The 16,228-nt window shown below is 39.7% G+C and overlaps 1 protein-coding gene across 2 annotated transcripts in view; it reads right to left on the reverse strand.

Annotated features, from left to right (window-relative positions):
* ESRP1 (epithelial splicing regulatory protein 1) overlaps positions 1-16,228 on the reverse strand; it is a 30,167-nt gene that overhangs the window by 12,519 nt on the left and 1,420 nt on the right. For both annotated transcript variants that reach the window (XM_054638373.2, XM_077191450.1), the window contains exons 4-11: positions 13,675-13,789; positions 6,410-6,508; positions 6,253-6,307; positions 4,317-4,427; positions 4,098-4,230; positions 3,968-4,010; positions 2,368-2,669; positions 573-791 (exon numbers count right to left, since the gene is read on the reverse strand). In XM_054638373.2, the coding sequence (XP_054494348.2) occupies positions 573-791; positions 2,368-2,669; positions 3,968-4,010; positions 4,098-4,230; positions 4,317-4,427; positions 6,253-6,307; positions 6,410-6,508; positions 13,675-13,789 (1,077 nt within the window). The remainder of the gene's footprint in view (positions 1-572; positions 792-2,367; positions 2,670-3,967; positions 4,011-4,097; positions 4,231-4,316; positions 4,428-6,252; positions 6,308-6,409; positions 6,509-13,674; positions 13,790-16,228) is intronic.

The raw sequence follows: 16,228 nt of genomic DNA on the forward strand, positions 1-16,228 counted from the left end.
TTATACACATCAATGAGCTGTTAATCTTGGTGCTTAGCTGTGACTGTTTAAAGAAAGCAAGAACACAGGAAACCTTCTGACTTTTGACATGGGAATTCCTGTCTCTAGAAGGCTGCAGTCACATTTGTCCTCAAATATACTTGTGGCACATTGTTCAGCAAGGCAGGGACAAACCACTCCTTTGAGAGCTAACATTGCCCACTCTTGTGTTTTGATGGCACTTCTCACCAGGTACGAGAGGAATCATGCACGCTGTTGAGCAAGACTCTTCACTTCAAGCCTCCCACAGCTCAGGATCATGGCTGCTATTCTGGGAGCACCAACCCCTCCAAGACTGGCTTAGCTTTCAGCAAATGGGTCTCAGTGAAAGAAACTACTCTACAGCAAATGCAGCAGTCTGCACAGCAGGGTTCAAGTCATCTATTGCCAGCACACTTTAAGAGGAGAGCAGGAGGCACATTAATACAATTACTGCTAGTCCCAAAGGTGCTTCCCTATGAATATAATCATCAGGACTGTATTCACACGTACAAGCATTTGGCAGAGTGGCTAGAAACACGTTGCCTACCAACCTGGTGATTTAGAACCATGTGAACTCCATGGGTCCGAATATCTGTAGAAAACTCTCCCAGGAACTCCAGAATGTCCTCTATAGTAGCAGCATAGGGAAGACCACGCAAACGTATGCAGTCTCTGATGTTAGTGGGAGGCACAAATTGTTGAGGTAATACTGGAAGAATTGGAGGTGTTGGGAGAGGAATGAGAGGTGTGGAAGAGTACCTGTTCAGCACCTGTGCAAAACAAAAACAGATTACAGAAGCCTCCTTACTCATTCTTCAACCTAGAAGGAGTAAACACAACCCCAATGCCACCTGTTTTCACTCTGGGCAGTATTTTAAGATACAATGAGCTAGATAGAAATATTAACTGCAAAATATCTGATTTCTAAGCACTGTGTTGTGGTTTAAGCTCAGAATCTATCAGACTTCTATAGTCATTCTATGATAAATAGTCATGCTATTGTTTAAAAAAAAATTTGGGTTTTTTTTTCTTTAAAAACAGTTTTGTTTTGGGAAATTTACTTGAACAGATAATGCAAGTCTCAATAGAGATCTTAGAACATGAAACCTGTATATCTACAGTATTTTTATTGTGCAACTATCCTAAAACATTCTACCATCTACAGAGTCACGATGACACTTCTACCCAAAAATATCTCCTCTGCAAACCTTTAGGAGAGTTTGGGAACTAGAAGCACATTTCACTACCACACATCTCTAACTGTACCTGCCATAGTCCATTCAAGAAACATTAGGAGCATTACCAAGTCACAGTACCCATGACACTTACACTTTGAGATTTCTTGTTAATAATTTTAACAGCAAAAACCCTGTCTGGTGAAAAGTTGCCTGAATATTCAATCCTGAATATTAACTACTGAATACTAACTACTCCTGAACTCTCTCTGAGCAAGATGAATATTTATTTGCATTTATACAGCTATCAGAAGGTTTTACTAAACAAAACCATATGAAAGTACTTGAGAAAAATGCAATGACAAGTGAGCACTGTGGCTCTGCCTTCTAATCACTAATGTCATCTTTTAAACAAAGCACTGAAATCTCTACATATTAGGGAGAACAGAGCTACATAATTTCTTGGATGCAATGACATGGCTACAATTTGCATCACAGATAACTTCTAGGCATGACTCTAAAAGGTATCTACCTCTGCTGAAGCTCCGCAAATATTTTTGGAGCCTTTAACAGTCCACTCAGCTCTCCTCCCTTTCCCTGACAGCTTAGCTGCAATTAATGGTCCACCAAGCCCTGTTAATGCAGACTCATTATTTTGAAACTCCTATCACCCTCTGCCAGGTAGACTGTGCATCTGCAGAAGATGGCAGAGATCTGCCCTTAAAGACAATTTGTAGAATTCTTCAGATACATTACACTGGAGAGGACCACTATATCAAAAGGCTTTGCTTTTTTGTGTCACTGACTAAAGATAAACCTTTTAGCTCAAGATTTGTTGCTAAACACTCCTGAATAGATAATCACTGGACATAGTCAAATTCAGAATATATAGTGTAAAGCACAAGACCCACATCCACATTTTACAAAGCTATTGGAAGCCAAAATCCCAAAGGTTTGTATATGATTCAGAACGTCCCTATACCATAAGATCTTACATTTCAAGGGAGCAAAGTCTCCACAGAAATTCAGACAATACTCATTTCAGTACGAGTCAAGAGTGAGAAAAGGTAAAAGAAGTTTTCAAGTCAAGGCCCAGGATGATTGGCTTCCTCTACTGCCAGCATAGAAGTTTGGACTACAAAAAGCCAACGTTTGAAAGGCTTGCACCTACCTGCTGAACTTCTGCTGCAGTGCTCCGGAAGAGTTCAATGTACCTTTTCCCCAGCAAATCCTTGTGCTTTTTCAGTGCATTTTGTGCATATTCCTCACAAGCAAACAAGACAAAGGCATCTCCTGTTGGCCTGCTGTCAGGGTAAGTGACAAACAGGACTCCCTCCTTTCCTCCTGTTACAGGGCAGTGCTGGCCAAAGAAAGTCAGCACTTCTTCTGTTGTTACATTGAAAGGAAGACCTCGCATCCTGACAATCACTTGGTTTTCTTTTGACAAGAACTGTGCAACCTCATTGGAAGTACCTTTAACAAGAAAAAGTACAGAAGCACTTCAGTCTAGTATATAAAAATCATGCTACCCCATCATTTAGAGGAGATTGACAGATTTTGCTTTCCTTGAGCTTTGAATGTTGCAAATACTTCCTATTTTTCCTTTTAATAAACATCAATCTCTTGTGTGAGCGGGACCTGTGCTATTGTTCCACTTGTCTAACTGTGGAATACCTCTGGAATGCTCTGGAGCCATAATATATGGCAACCAAGTCCCCAGATCATTGTCCTGGGAAAAAAAGCTGGAAGAGCAGGTTGAAAACAGCTCAGGGATTTCATCCTATATCAACAGAACTGTCAAAGTCTGACAATTCTACTTTCAGTACCTTCAAAAGACCAGTGATGCTAATAGCACAACCTTATTCAAAGGTAGCTGCTAACCAAATTCATATCTTAATACAGTCCTTTCACTTACAGCTCTCTTATTCTGCAGAGTTTGGTTGTACCAGACACACCATTCTTCATGAATGTCACTGTGCAATGTCTTTCCTTGTCTTTCCTTCCAAACCTATCAGTTAGCTATGGAGTTGACAGCTTAACAGCATCTCCCACTCTGAAGCCTTAAGCTCAGATCTCCAGTTAGTGACTTACAAACCTCAGCCCAAATCTCAGTCAGGAAGCAAAGAGGAACTTAAAGTAATATTGCAGATAAAACAGCTCATTGGCTCTTAATTCAAATTTTGTAGATTGCTTGCAGACAAAGGGGAAGAAAAAGAGATTAAGAGAGCTTGAAGAGCAAATTTTGCAGCCTCTCAATTATCAGCAAATATTTCAAGATTCCCCTTAAATAAGTATCTCCCCTAAATCCTCCCCATTAAATCTGAGGCAAAGATTTGATTTGAAGAAAATCAGTTCCATAAATCCCTTGTATTTACATTGTGATATCTGTTTGTTCTTACATGCATGCTCCACAGCAACAGCAGTTACATTGTTTTGAAAAACTACTCTGGTTTCATTTTTTCAGCAATCAATAGCATTTAGATTCCCACTATCATGAAGACGACCTAACAAATTAAGTTCATATACAAGATCACTTTGCCCAATCAAATCCTGATCGACAGGCTGCTTGAAAATGGCAAGAATGTGGAAGAGAGGCAGACAGATCATGGATCATCTTGGACTGCTGCTAGCAGAATACATAATAATCAATACACCAGCCAACTTCTTGTTCAAAGACAGGAAAAGGGGCCACATTCAACAGGAGCATTTTGCAGCCAAAAGTTAGAGATGCTGATGGAACAAAGCATCCCTTTTCATCCCCTCAAAATTACCTCCTGCAATTTTAAGGAAGTCTTCACCTGTTGCCTTGTATACCTAAAGGAAAAAAAAAGGAACACGTGATTGGCGTGTAATTTGCATTCGTTTCAAGAAGAGGATTTCAAAGCCCACCATGTCACCCACCTCTATGTATCTGTTCCCCATGTGATGCTTGTGCCTTTGTAGTGCTAGATCTCTGTGCTCTTCGTTCACGAACCTCACAAGAGCCTCCCCATTCCTCCTACCTTGGGCATTGAGACAGAGCGCAGCACCTCCTCTGCAAGATTTAAATCAAGAGATGAAACTCCATGACCTATGCAGCTGAAGAGCCACAAAGGTACAAGTAAATTCTTTACTACTCACTTGGCAATATTTAGACCTTTGAAGAACCTTGCTATGTCCTGGTCAGATGACTGCCATGGCAATCCTCTTGCTCGGATAACAGCATTGTCATCCACAAGTTCCATCTTGCTGCTGCAGGCACAGAAAGAAGTGGTAATGCAGAGACATCTGCCATACACCAACCTGTCTGCTTGTCATTTATACTCCAGGAACAGGCTTCTGTCCCTGCTCCATGTCTGCTGGATAGCAATGCCAAGGCAGTGAGGCCCAAGTGCCACCAACAATTGAAAGCCACTGTACAGGTCTCTCCAAGGGACAGTTTGCTTTGTTAAGTTGCTCCTTTCCAAGTTCGCCTTTCATGCTTTACCACATTTACTCTTTGAGCTGTCATCTCTTCAGTCATATTCCCAGTTAATTTCCCTTTCCTGACATCATTTGCGCTTCTCCATTATCTGAAGAGGGTTACTGGTATAAAAATCAAGTACCTGCAGTTCCAATCTAGCTAGGTAGACATTGAAGCAGAACAATTAGATATAACAGACATTAGTGCTTATTATTTCTACTGTGACAGTGTATTAGAACCAGTCACAAGCCAAGACCAAATCTGTTCAGGGCTGTACACAGCACACAGAGGACTCTGGCCTGAAGAGTCAAGGGGCCATCACTGTGCTATTAGAGACTAACATAGCTAAAGGCTACCTTGGCTGCTTAGCATGGGAATAGCTTAGCCACAGAAAGCCAGGTTTAATTGGTCATTACTACAGTCCCTTTTGTTCCCCTATTTCTTGAAAGTGTCAAGTTCAACAAAACCTCACAGCTACCCAAGCCTGCCTTTCTGGTTATCACAGGAACAGCTTTTTTGCACGAAAGAGCTTAAGTGATTGATTAAGTAGATGAAGTGTTGTTCAGTAGTAGAGGACTCTCACATACAAAAGGGCTGTGTTATGCCTGGTGGGTCATGTTTCTCACTCACATTTTAATTTCTCAGGTGGTCTTTCTGTAGATGTCTGTCTCAAACTGTTCCCCTTTGCCTCCAAGTTCTGTACTTCTCATTATCTCAAATAAAATGTGAACCTTCCACTTCATCCCAGAATTTTGTTAGTGAAAAGGGAAAAGCTTATAACAAGGCTGAACATAGCCTCTGAGCTAATCTCTCTGGATACTGTCTACCAATGTTGCATTTTTCTTACTTTTCACTCAAAAGTATAAGCATCATCTACTGTTATGACAGATCCTTAATCTGAAAAAGGGAAGTGTTTGTGTAAGATGGGAGTATAAATAAGGTCAGTTTAACACAAGTATCTTGTGATATTGCAGAGAAATCATTGAGAAAACCACTGAGAAAAATCTGTATTTACACACAGAAAAAAGGCAGTTATACAAAAAAAAAAAGCCCGTAATCAACTACCCAAGCAACAAAGCAGGCAACAAAAGCAGATAAAGCTTTATGTTTAAAACATATTTGGGAATAAGAATCACCATAGATTAAACAACTGAGTGGTAGCACAGTACTCCTGGCACGATATCTTTATGAAAGTGTTTCTTCCCTATTAAAAAAATTCTGTATATGCAGTACCTGTGTAGTAAATTGCAGGAAGAGTGCAATAGCTAGTAACTAATAGGGTTATTTCTGAAACACTGCTTATTCTTTGTTAATAGCACAACACACTTAGTACCCATTATAAGCACTTATTAGCAGAACACAGAACTCTCCGCAGCTAAAAGGCAACACTGAAGCCTAACAAGAAAACAGGTTTGCATCTGATCATAGATTGCCTGTTCCCTTTCCCACTTGAAGGATCTAATCAATTCCCCTAGCAGTGGGAAGGTAAATAAATATAATGGTAACAGCTATCAGCAAATTAGGAAGAGAGAAGTACAGCTGATCTAAACAGTAACCTTAAAAAAGTGGTGGGGGTTGAAACATGTGCAACAAGAAGAGGGAGGAAGTACTTACCAAGGCCCACTTTCAAATTTGTAGTTCACCCTTTCTGGATCTGAAAATCTGTGATCTATGAAACAGAGCACAAGTTATTTCTTATTTTGTCAATGTACAGGACAGGCAGCAAAACCAAAGAAGGAACAAAGAAAACTCATTCATCATAATCACTTACTGTATGGTTCAGATATTAATGTTAAAATAATATTCCCCATATCTTCAACTTGAGAGGCTCCATAGGGAAATGCTGGACTGCTCTTGTCAAGATTTAAATCTTTTTGCTGGAGTTAAGTCAATCATCACCAAACAGATTTCTAATTGGTTTCCTGCTACAGCAACACTTCCATGTTGTCCTTGTATGTTGCTTCTCGGGAAGATTTAATCCATCTTCCTGCTGGGATACATTAGCTGTTCTGCCTTGGCCTCTAGTTACTGCCACCTGTGGGAGTGCAAGGTCACTAGAGAAAGCGTCTGGGGACAGGAGACCCCATAATAAGGACATGTATTTAAAATGTATGTTTGACAGATACACTGATGCATGTGGAAGAGACTGGAGCCCTGTGCTCTTTAATTAACATCCTCTTTAATCTTCAGGGGAAGATTTGGGGCAGGAGAAGAAGCAAACAATCAACTAAAAGCTCCAGAAATGGAGGATATACCATGTACTTTTTGACCAGGTAAATCCCAAAGCAGAGCAAGTGTCTCACCACTTCAACAAAATTCATAAGTGACACCTTGTCTAAACCTTGCCTAGAAGTTATAACCCAAGTTTTGTGCTGTTGCACAGAAGCATTTTGACAATCTGGTTAGAGTCACCAGTCATGTGTTTTGTCAAGAGGTAAAACAGAGCCCCACAACCCATAGCTTCAGTCCAAAGGATTTTGGAAATGACTGCAGGAAGCACCCTGTCCCAGGAAGGCCTTAGAAAGACTATTTTTTTTTCAGACAACTGTAAACAGTTTACTATGGTATCTCCTGTTTTCCATTATATTTGCTCTCCAACACCAAGCTACAGGACTGCAAGATTATTTGCAATTCTACTCCATTATTCATTAAGCAAATTTTTAAAAAGGTCTTTTTCACTCTTTTTCTTTGAGGACTGAAGGGTAAAAAATGTAATCAAGAACAGAACAAAAATAAGGAAATCTGGGAATAAGTGCTTCACTTTTTACTCCCTTTATCAGTTTGCATCAAGACTTCAGAACAAAAATGAGAGTTTCTTAAACAAGACCCATCCTGACATGGAGGTACAATAATGCAACACACTGAAAACAGCCAAGGGCACCAATTACTTGTCCACATGCCCCCCAGACTACATTAAACACATTTCAAATGCTCCAGAGCCCTCATTATGATGTCCAAAGGTTGCTACATGGTCCAAGATAGCATTCCTATTTAAAGAGGAAACCTGCTTTCTCTACCTAGAGCTGAGCAACATTTGAGTTGTCAGATGCCTACATGAAGTGCAGGGAACAGAACAGTTTCTGTTGGAAACAAACACCCCATATCAGCTTTGTTGTATCATCTCATCAACAGGTGAGCCAGCACAAATTTCTTTGTGGGATAAGGTCTTCCCTATTATTCATAGGATGACAGCAAGACATCCTACAGAAACAGATTTTTAAAAAAGTGTTTAACAGTTGTCTTGTTGCAAGTGAAAAATAACTTGAACTGAATTAACGCATTCCTCTTACACAGCAAGGAAGGGAAAGCTGTTGTGCCAACAAAATACACTTCAGGCTAACTTGATTTTGAAGCTTTGCTGGTTTTTAAGTGTCCATTGGAGTATGGAATGTGAGAGGATGATGCTTAGTCTTAGAAGAACACTTGAAGCTTTAGTGAATTATCTTAGTTTAAAAACCAGAATACTTAAACCAGTGATTCCTCCCCTCCAACTGCTGGACTATAAATAGTTTCCTAGTTATTGCCTTTACCCTCCCCCTCCTAGTACCTTCTTTGAGGTAAAGTACTAAGGAACATCAAATAGTTTTCTTAAAAACCAAGCCAAAAAGCCTGAGCAACTCCAAAGCGTGCTTTAAGAGATTACGACTATTTATGACAACAAAAAATTTCTTAATCACAGTCTCTCTTCCTAAGCTTTAAACAAGCTCAAGCTCACTACCTCCTCTGTCCCCAGAAAGGGGGGGGTTGGAAAGAAAAATAACCCACAGACTGACAGAGAAGGTGCCTAAGCAGCACCACACAGATGTTTCTGGGCACCTTGTATATCAGAGCAGAGTAGTGCTCCTCCTCCCTTTCCTGACACTGTTCCCCCTGTAGCACCTAACAGCTCCACACTGGGCTTGTGCAGAGCCTCTGCTGTTCACAGAGGCAACCAGAAGCTGCTGATGGTGCAGGTGTTGGAACCCCAGTCTTGCCTGACCAGGTTTTATGAAGAATTTGGAAAAGTGTTTCCTCTGTCAAAAGTCAAGAGACATGGGGCAGGAGTTTCAATAATTATTCCAGCAGGGGACATGCATACACATGTGCTTGGCTGTGAGACTGTGCTGTCAAAACTGAAAAGGCATTTCAATATTTCCTTTGTGCTGAGCCAAAGATCCCTACAAGTGATCAGCATTTAGAGAGGGGAATGAGCAATGTGAGAGGGGCAGGAATTTGAAGAGAAGCCATCATACAAGGAAAAAAACAAGGACCCAACCCCATAATATTCTTCAGTGAAACTGTTTTCTGAAAACACTAGTCCACAGGAGAAGCAGTTCCTGAAAATGCTCTAGTGCCAACAAAAGCTGGTAGCAGTTGTCAGACACAGGGAGTCAGTTGTGCCAAACTCTAGAGAAATATAAACACAGTGGAGAGGAGGAAGTAAGTAATCAACATTATGGCAGGCATAACCTCACACCTTCACCTCTGATTTGTTAGAAGCACAGCTTTTAGGCAAGACTGGAGAAGAAAATTGATCATTTTCTGCATGTTTAAAGAACATGTTAAGTAAAAATCTGTATTCTAATGAACAAGATTGACTACACAGAGGTAGACATCTATAGACAGAGACACTAGAAATTATGGTACTTGGGAAAAAATAGAAATTAAATAGTCTATAAAGCCTATTCCTTGTTCTGTGAAGGGATAGGAGACCAGCTATATGTTTCTGTACATTTATATTTAAGGGATGGTTCTCCTGGGCAATTGGAGAAAGACAATTACAGGGGATAATCCAAAGTTCACATTTAAAGAAGTGTTAGAAATCAGACATGGCCATCCAGAGCTAATATATGCAGTAGCATCTACATGTATATTCTTAATTGAAGCAACAAGCTAAAGACAGTCCCAAATAAGGAAGGATGGGAAACAAGGAACTACTTAATCCTGGGGTGCAGCTGTGGTACCACCTTTTGCAACACTCAGCAAGTTAAAGGGAAGAGGAAGGAAAGGTATATTCTATATTAGGGTAGCCTCTCTAACATGGAAGAAAATTTTAAATTATTTCCTCAGGTGTAGCAGCACAGTTTCATTCACTGCCAGTGTCCTCCAAGATTTATTCCTTCTCACTGTCTCTTAACTCCTTTCTCATTGAATCACTAACTTAACCTGGGATGACATGAAACAGCACTGCAATTGTGCTCTGCACCGATCCTTTGCCCTTTGTTCTGTTTCTTATTTAAGTCCCTTTAGACAGAAGATTACATCTTTCTACATAATGCTTTGCATAAAGGTAATGTAATATAATATTAGCCAGTTCCTGAGTACCATTACAGGAAATACAAATAGCAATATCCAAGATTCTCACCTAATACCCAATTATGGGCATTTTATTGCCAGAGTTAAGCACTATTGGTTATAATTGTGCTCCATATTATTGTTTCCAAGACACCCAGGTAAAAACATGAAAACAAACCAAACAGTAAAACCCCAACAAATCAAGTTTCAGTACTACAATATCCAGCACATTAAACAAGCTGTTCTGGAGTGCCCCTGAGTTTCTACTGACAACACTGGCAGATACTCCTAGTAAGAAATTATCCTCACACATCCAGTTCAGAAGTGAATGGAGCAAACCAAGTACGGGAGGAAGCAAGTGCTATTTGCCATTTAATAGCTTCTGCACACCCAATCTCGAGGCAAAGGATGAGTCTTCTGCAAACCTAATAGGAATAGTCATGCAAGCTTTATTCACTCCACCCTGAAGGCACTCACAGGCTGAAAACTGGCTCAGCAAGCTTTGCAAATCAAGAAGTGTAGCAAGTATGGGAGGTACAGAGGGTGCAAGAACAACCCTCCTCCTTTGTATGCTCACAGATAAAAAAAAAAAGTCGACAGACCTAAGTCCTTTTCTCTGCTGGAACATGATCACTTCCCTCAAGTTTTGTTACTCAAAATTTCTCATAATTGTCCTGCTGTCATTACACTTACACAATTCTGACAAAGTCTGCCAGAAAGCTGTCTCATACACAAGAACTGTTTTGACACTATGAGTTAGGCAGCAGTAGTACTCAGAGATAATTACAACTAGTCTCAGTTCTGCCTTGGTTCCTTGAATTTCATAGCATTTGAAACATTGCTTTACTTTTATCTAAAAGAAATGAGTTGCTGTTTGTTGTGAAATGCATAACTTCTTGCAGGGATTGGGAGTAAAGATCTGTAAAGCTTTCACCTGAGTTCTTAAGTTTGGCATGGTTTCATTGCTGTACACAAATTTCAAGTAGTCTCCTGAGAGAGTAAGTCCACAAAGTTCTTTCTAAAGGAAGAAAAACCCAGCCAGTTATTCAGTCTATTATCTCTATGCTCTTTTACAAGATTGTGCTTGCCTTGTCTGCAAGAAATACATAGCCAAGCACCTACAATCCAGTGTACTGTATACTGAAATATGTATCTGGAATTGACTGTGCTGTAGGAAGTTATCTCCCCTGACAGCTGGGAACAGCTGTGTACATTTCTCATTTGCCTGTAATTTGTTATTTGATCAAAAGTGACCCATCAAAACAAAAGCTTTTGAAGAATTTAATAACTTCAATGACTGTAGATTAATACCCAACTTTCTGCTAACTATTTTATAGAGTAAAAGTTTCCTCTTACTGATCACAACCAGGCTACACACATATGAATGGAGATGTAAGCATATGAAGGGATGTGCCCAAAAATCCTTCTACTCATGCTTCTACCAGTCTGTAAATGCAAGTCTCAAATATCTAGTCAGCCCCATACTAAAACCTTCCATCCTCACCAAATGCTAATGTATCTGGCACACTATAGTCTCTGTGGCAGAAATCATGGAAGGGTCATACACCCTCTTTACCTGTGAGGCCAAGAAGTTGCACTTTCTACCAGAATAAAAAGAGCTTGATCAGATTCTATGAGCTAATCTGCAGCTTCATTTCAACCTACTGTACTTATTTCTGATTTGTTTTTGTGTCCACACCCCAGCATATCCATACATGAAGAAAGAAGAACTAAACAACTCCGCATACAATTTATGGAATTAGTCTTTAGACTCCACATCTGCTTAAACAATCTTTTTATCCTAAACATCACATACACGTCCCTGGTCTACAAGGGCAATTAACCTGTGCAGCTTCTGACACTGAGGAGATCAAGTTGATACATTTCAGCAAGATGAGGAGAAAGAAAATTATCATATTTGGCAATAAAAGAAGAACAAAAATTGCTTTACCCTTTTTGGTCTCTGCACTCTCTGCTACCACACTCATACAGTTAATAGGGGAGAGACAATTGATTTTAGCCATCTTGCATAAACATAGCAAGTTGACAAATAAGAGCCTCAGCAGTCACAAAACAAAATAAGACACAAAAATAAGTGCAAGACCAGAATGAAGTTAGGTTAATATACCTTAAGAAGCATATCTTATCCAGAACTGAGACTCAAGCTGAGTGGATTTGGATAGACTGACTAAGCTTCTAGGAACTTGGAAAAAATATTATTGGCAATTGCCAAAACTACTCTCAGGCAGCACTAACTCTAACTCCTGACAGTCACCTGACTGGGTGGTAACACAGGGTGGTCTGCCCCCCTCTCCCAGCAGGCAGGGAATACACAGTCCATCACCATGCCCTAGCTGACCAGTGACACTCCAGGTAGCTACAGTCATACAATTCCTTCCACAGTGGAAATGCATACCCCAGACATTCACATAAGGAGAAAACAAGGGCAACTCTCTGAAACAGCTAAAGTACCTCATTGTCTTTAATTTCTTCAGATTGTGTCAAAACATTCCCTAAACAATGTATTAAGTTTTTGACCATAACTTTAAGAAGTCTCCATCATCCAGTTTCAATGCACCACAGCATTTATGTCACTTTTCTACATAAAGATTCAGATCCATTCACACTCTAAATGTACTGCTTTCCTTCAGAATATGGGGAGAAATAATTTTTGCCCCTTCATTAGCCAAGATTAATCTTAATTTGCAGACAACAAAGCAGAGCAGAATGGTTAAACACAAAAATCCACCCCATATGTGTATTTTATGCCCCCAACAGGTACAAAGCCCAGGCAATACTAGTTCTGCAGTGAAAGCCCAAAAATTTCTGAAGCCACAGACATCACCTCTTAATGGCAACCACTCCAGGGACACAAAAAGCAAGTCAGAAGAAAAGTTATTAAAAACAATAGCAGCAGCACCAACCACCAATACCAAAAATAAACATCTCAAATTCCTTTATTCCTCCTTGATACCTGACTTTTGTGACCACTACTCCAATAGCTCAGTAGCTCTGTGGTGAGAAATATTTTTGGGATAAGGACTGAAGCTTGCAGCAAGAGGGGAGACTGCCAGGGAAGAAGGCAGAGCCAAATCACAGCTTCAGTTCTCAAGTTCAGACGAGGGAAGAGACAGGATGGGGTTACAGACCCCTTCAGACTATTCACAAAGTAGTTTTAGACATCCCTATCACTGAAAATGGAAACACACTACTGACTGCATCTTGGTGCCAGCCAAGCCTCACCCTGTGAGGTGTAGCATGTGCACCTTCTCTGAGACTGAATACCACATGTTGCAACAGCATTCCTGTATTAGAGATTCACTACTAGGTCACACCAAGAATAACCATCTCCTCTCCTGAAAACTAAGGTAGTCTCCCAACATTTGCTCTTGCCTAAAATAAAATAAAAATCTAACTGATGCTATAAAACTCAACCCCCAAACTTAATATTACAATTCCAACAGCAATTTGAAAAAAAAAAAGTGCTGCTGCACCATCACTGTGACATTTAAAGAGACAAATATCAAGATGGTAAAGAAAACACACAAGTCAAGAAGAAATACAGGATTTTCTCCATGGAAGCATTCATCCTCTTATGCTTTTATCTTTATCTTTGTGAGAAAACTAAGTACAGCTCCGAGTCACTCATTAAAGTTATACCACCCCTAAACATGTGTTGCAAGCATTACTCATACACCTCTGTCCTAAAATTCAGCCAAGACTGTAACAGCAGCAGAGACACCATCACTGTTAAAAGGATACATTCTGTCATGGCTGCAACATCGAGTTTGCTAACTTCAGGTGAGCCAGGGCAACACTTCTTGAACTCTTTCCGCAAGTCAAAAAAGGAGTAGAAGCATTCAGGCAGTGAAATATTCTGTAAAATGAATAAAGTAACCACTGTCAATTAGGGTGAGTTTAACCTACTTTGTGTATAGATACCAAACTTTCTAATAATAGCTTTAAAATAGATAGGAAACACAAACAATCTCTTTGCTACAGAGTGCTCTTCTTAGCCAGGTAAGTATGTTCATAAAACATTTTTCTTAAACAGCTTTCTCTTTATATTGTTTAATAAGAGAAGTGTGCTTTTGCACTGCCAGAAAAACATTTGCCATCATTACTAGAGCTTCAAATCCAACATATATGTAGCAGAGAAAATGCTTCCTATTGCAAGATTTATCATCAATTCTTGATTGCAAATTTAACTATATAAAGCCAGAGGTTAGTCAGTTCAGTCTGTAGAACTAAGCAAATTTCACAAGAGTAGCAGATATTTTAGTTTATAGAAAAGGCTCTTTTTAGAGAATAGTCACACTTCAAATATTTATTTCCAAGAAATAAAAAATCTGACTGTGCAGAAGAGGGTTTGACATGGTGCAGAAGTTGTCAGCCCATGCATGGTAACTGCTTTAACTGTAGCATACAAGGCCAGAAGCAAGTTATGCAGCCCACTAGAAGTCAATGAAACCCTTCTTGCCCACCACTACATCTACCACATGCTTCTAATTTTTTTGGGAGTGGAAAGGAGAAGACATGGAGAAGTCTTGGGGGCAGCTGTTACAACCAATGCAAACCCTTATTCCTTCAGCTAGCTCTTCACCCCAGAATACCTACATATTCCTTTGGGCTGTTTGTTGCCTGCAAGGCCTTTCTAGACTACAGATAAAGGCTTTCTGGGATTTAACAACTAGTTAGCATGCTGGCATTATAACAGATAGCAGCCTATGTGAAAGCACATTTTGGGAGCCCAAAGAACACAGTTTAGGCTCTAAAACAAATTCTGCTTTGAGAACATTAGAGCTTATCTTAGCATATGGACAGGTGTATTAGGCAAACGATACTCTTTTAAGACTTATGAAAATGCAGATGGGCTTGCCAACATTTCCTGCTCTAGTTTTAAGCATGATTTTCTTCCTTGATGTGAAATGAAGTTCTGTACTTCATTTATGTTCTTTTGGAATGGCTGATGCCAATTCATTCTCTGAATACCAGGAGTTGCTAGATGGCTTCAGAATGGATATCTTAGAAATAAATATCTTAAGAGCCTCGAGATTTCTGCCTATCTGGATCTTAGTGATCCCACACTCCAATCCCTGCATTAGGACATTCATCAAAAAACTATTACAAGTCTCATAAGCATCTGGTTTACTTAATCTACAGGCAGCACAAAGCAAATTACAAATGAACCATTCTTAACAAAAGAGCAACAGAAGATTTCGATAAAGATTTGATGCCTGTCTGTGACCCTGTTATACAGAAAAAGGATCCCTGCCATCAAACCAACTAAAATAACTGTAGGATGTGTCCCTTCTTTTGCTTACATAATTTAAATGGATAACAAGTTTCACTTTATTAGCCAAGAAGAAAGTCTCTTAAAAACCTGTTTCCACATTTTCTCATATTTTATGTCATAGAAGGCAAGTTATATATATAAGAACTGTCCCTTCACTGTGAATAATGCTCACTGTTCCTCTTCTAAGCCTTCAAAGCTATCAATACTTAAAGCACAAACAAGTACTACAACCAAGCTCATTCAGGATCACTTCTGTAACAGCACAGACCTGCAGCAGTGTCCCTTCAAAGATGGGACAGCAAATTGATGGGCACAGAAGTCAAGTACAATGAGAGGAGCAGAACAGCTCAGTTACAGAGCAATGCATGTTCATACCAAACCACAAAATGAGGTATTATTAATATTGAGGCAGTTATTTCAGAACCAGGGAGACTCACATATTGCTGCAACCCTATCACTAACAAAAAGCAGTCAGGACTCCATAACACTGTTAGTGATTTGGCAACTCTGAAGTTATGTAAAACTCCAGACTACAGCACAATCATCACTCATAGCCTACCTCACTCTACTGTTCAGCTCCTTACAAATATGAACACTGCCCTTGGAGTGTCAACTCAATACCCAAAGATTGAAAGTTGATATAACTAGGCATGAATGTAAAACTTCAAAAAACAGTTTATGGTTAAGATGGTTAATTATTTAGCAACAATCCCACATCCCACCTATTAACCCTGTAGAAGCCACAAGTATATTGTATATATATAGATCCAATATGTTCCTCCTTTCTCAAGAGCCTCTTCCTTCTGATTTAACTTAAAAAGGCATCTCAAGACCATGTAAGGACAGGGCACTGTATATGCCTTCCACACAGACAGGCTCTTTAGCCTCTAAGCACATTACATATGAGCAATGTTTGTGCTGCAGTTGTGTGGAGGTACCCTCATACTAGAGAGAAGTTGATTTGTTTTGCAAGAAATCATAAAAAGCACATTAAGAGTATAACTTAAGCTACAACTACAT

This window comes from Agelaius phoeniceus, chromosome 1 (assembly GCF_051311805.1).
Source record: "Agelaius phoeniceus isolate bAgePho1 chromosome 1, bAgePho1.hap1, whole genome shotgun sequence".
Taxonomy (NCBI): Eukaryota; Metazoa; Chordata; class Aves; order Passeriformes; family Icteridae; genus Agelaius; species Agelaius phoeniceus.